The sequence below is a fragment of the Hetaerina americana genome, unplaced genomic scaffold (assembly GCF_022747635.1).
Source record: "Hetaerina americana unplaced genomic scaffold, ioHetAmer1.1.p SCAF_49, whole genome shotgun sequence".
Taxonomy (NCBI): Eukaryota; Metazoa; Arthropoda; class Insecta; order Odonata; family Calopterygidae; genus Hetaerina; species Hetaerina americana.
This window is the reverse complement of record NW_027287084.1, coordinates 1,447,501-1,450,205: the sequence shown is the minus strand read 5'-3', so window position 1 is coordinate 1,450,205 and position 2,705 is coordinate 1,447,501. Positions and strand designations below refer to the sequence as shown.

At 41.0% G+C, this 2,705-nt stretch overlaps 1 protein-coding gene across 1 annotated transcript in view; it reads right to left on the bottom strand.

Moving 5' to 3' along the window:
- Positions 1-657: 657 nt before the first annotated feature.
- Positions 658-2,705, bottom strand: part of LOC139693418 (pupal cuticle protein Edg-91-like) — a 4,570-nt gene continuing 2,522 nt past the window's right edge. Inside the window, exons 2-3 of the mRNA XM_071591553.1 lie at positions 2,403-2,705; positions 658-1,079 (exon numbers count right to left, since the gene is read on the bottom strand). The exon at positions 2,403-2,705 is cut by the window's right edge and continues 46 nt beyond it. Of these exons, the coding sequence (XP_071447654.1) occupies positions 1,070-1,079; positions 2,403-2,705 (313 nt within the window). The 3' untranslated portion in view covers positions 658-1,069. The remainder of the gene's footprint in view (positions 1,080-2,402) is intronic.

Sequence of the window (2,705 nt, the reverse complement as noted above, 5' to 3'; positions counted from 1 at the left end):
ATTATATAAAACAAGAGAAAAAAATGGAAAAATAATATCCGCGGAAGCATATTTGAGAAACTTTGAGAATATAAATATGCAGGTGTACCAACGTTACTTGTTTTTTCACGATAGCATCGTTTTCTTACGTTATCTTTGATGGCTTCTTTCAGGAGAGCCATTGGTACATCTACATAATACCCCGCAAGCCGCCGCAAGGGCGTGTGGCGGGGGGGAATGTATGTTATTGGTAATGTATGTTCCTTTGTACCAATATGACCCCGATTGCCATTCATGGGTTCCAAGAAACCTATTACGTAAGGTATGATGAGGTTTCTCAGAAGTTGATGCTTTACTACTGATCATTACCCCATCAGTGACCTCTTCAAAAGCTTTTTATTATTGATTTTAACGTTATCAGCCCACTTGATCTGTGAAAAGAGTGTTTTACGTAATTGTCAAACTCTGACCCATTCTAGTTTCGTGGTATTATAGAAAGGTTTCCCATCCCGTGACATCATTAATGATATTAACGACGTAATAGTAGTATTTTTAGAGCGTAGAGTAAATATTATATACTTTTGCTTATTGTTTACGTATGGGGAGGTGTATACCTCTTTATACAAGTAATCTCAGGGAAAAGGTTATGATTTCAAACCCGGAGTAAGTCTATTGGCATGATGCGATATTTTTTTATTTTCTCCAAAAATTGTCAACAATCTGTTTTACAAGTGTCCCTTTTTAATTTTTGTAAGAAAGATGAATACATTCATCATCAGGCATCTTCGGTCTCGTGTAAATTGTTTTTGTAGCTCGCTCTTACAGTTCATGCTGCTTCTTCATAGCAGTGAGTGATTCACCATAGCACAGTTACACTTAGCTCGCGTTTCGTAATGTATGTCACGTGGTGCTCAGTTCAAGGACGACGGAGAGCTGGAAGAGTTGCATTTTCACGGAAAATCCAATAATTGGTAGCCTTTTAGGTGTGGCGTGGTGTTTCTTCCCCTTCAAATCGGCGTGTTATGTCCTCAACTGAAGACATACCCCAATGAAGGAATTGGCTGCTGTCGTCCTCTATCCATCAGAGAGTTTAGAAATAGCTGTAAGTAAAAGACATATTTCTCAGGGATATTCCGATTTTTCTTACCTTGGAGCTCGAGATTGTCACATTGGTGTGACAAATTCGTATTAAGAGGAAATATAAGTGGTGTTGCAAAGGAAGTTTGGTTATATTTAAGGCATGTTTTACTCGTACCGTGGAGTTCCAATTTACTATGTTATAAATATCAATTAGGGATTGAGCAGGTGTTGGGGTTTGGCATTGAAAGTTGCGTGTGAAATAAGCATGCTTTTAATAGCGCCGTCAGCTGGACTTGTTTCCATTGTGAATGAATGAGTAGAGTTAATTTTAAGGTTAAATTTACCCCGCGGCACAATTGATTTCTTTGTAAAGTTATTGCTTCTGAAATGTGTGGTTTATCGGAATCTTAGTAAGGGAAAGATTATTAATAATTTTACCATAAAGCTAATTATATGGGTTGGGTATGGTTCATTATTTCTATAATGAAGCCATATCCTCGAGCCTATCTCCTCATTTTGAGCCTTGGAAATGAATATAATAATTTGTTTTCATTTCAGACTCAGAATTGAAAAGGACCTAAGTTCTCTTTGACACGTCTGTTATTTCTGTTCTCTTCCGTTAAATTCATTATTAGGGAACTCGGTGAGCTTTTCCCCAATGATCAATAATCCGAGTCCAATTTGATCGAAAATGTCAAATAAATTACAAGCTCTATTCTGATCAGACTTAACACCCTGCGTAAAAACTTGTCGATTTCTTCAATTATCGAAATGGCTAGCAGAAATACTAGTTACTTTGATGAATGAAAACCAAAACAACATTAATCAACTCGAAGTTGGGTTTGATGGGCGAGGGTAGGACTCGCCTTGCATTTAGCCTTATAGAATGTGAAATTCCCGCGGCAGGGAATTTTCTTTCTCTACATCGCCTGCTGTGTCTCACTGAAATCTGATACCCGAAAAATTACAAAGCTTGATGAAATTGAGGGTGTTTAGAGTAACTCAGAGTTCAAACCAGGGCTTTCAGTGATTAACCGAGTGCTGTACCCACAAGGCCCACGACGCTCCTTTAATCGTTGATGGAAGAGTACCCTACATTTACGCCATTTTGTACGCTGGAATCACAGGAGTTTTTATGCGAGGTTTTTTTTTACATATGTATAGAATTCAGATGTGTTGTTTCATCCCGCAAAGATCAATACTCATCAGCTGATACCGGCACCTCCTTTTGCGTTTGAAAATGTTTTGTATTTCAGAAAAAAATAGAACTCCTCCCTCCCTTCTTTGCGTTCTGTGTATTTGCATTGCCTGCAGAATAGTAAACTTTAAAAAATAGTTCTCACCCTCCCCTGCGGTGGTGATGACCGTGGTGATGGCCGTGGTGATGTCCCGGTCGTCCGTATCCTCCTCCGTATCCTCCGCCTCCGTATCCTCCACCCCCGTATCCACCGTACCCGGGTCGGCCGCCGTATCCCCCCCCGTATCCGGGTCTCCCTCCGAACCCTCCGCCGCCGAACCCTCCGCCGAGAGCAGAAGAGCTGGCTTGGCTGCTAGAGAATGAGCCCTGGAATGGTCCGAATCCAAAAGACGCGCTCTGCGAAGCGGCCTGGGATCCCGATCCGAACTGAGGGTCACGTTTCGGCCTC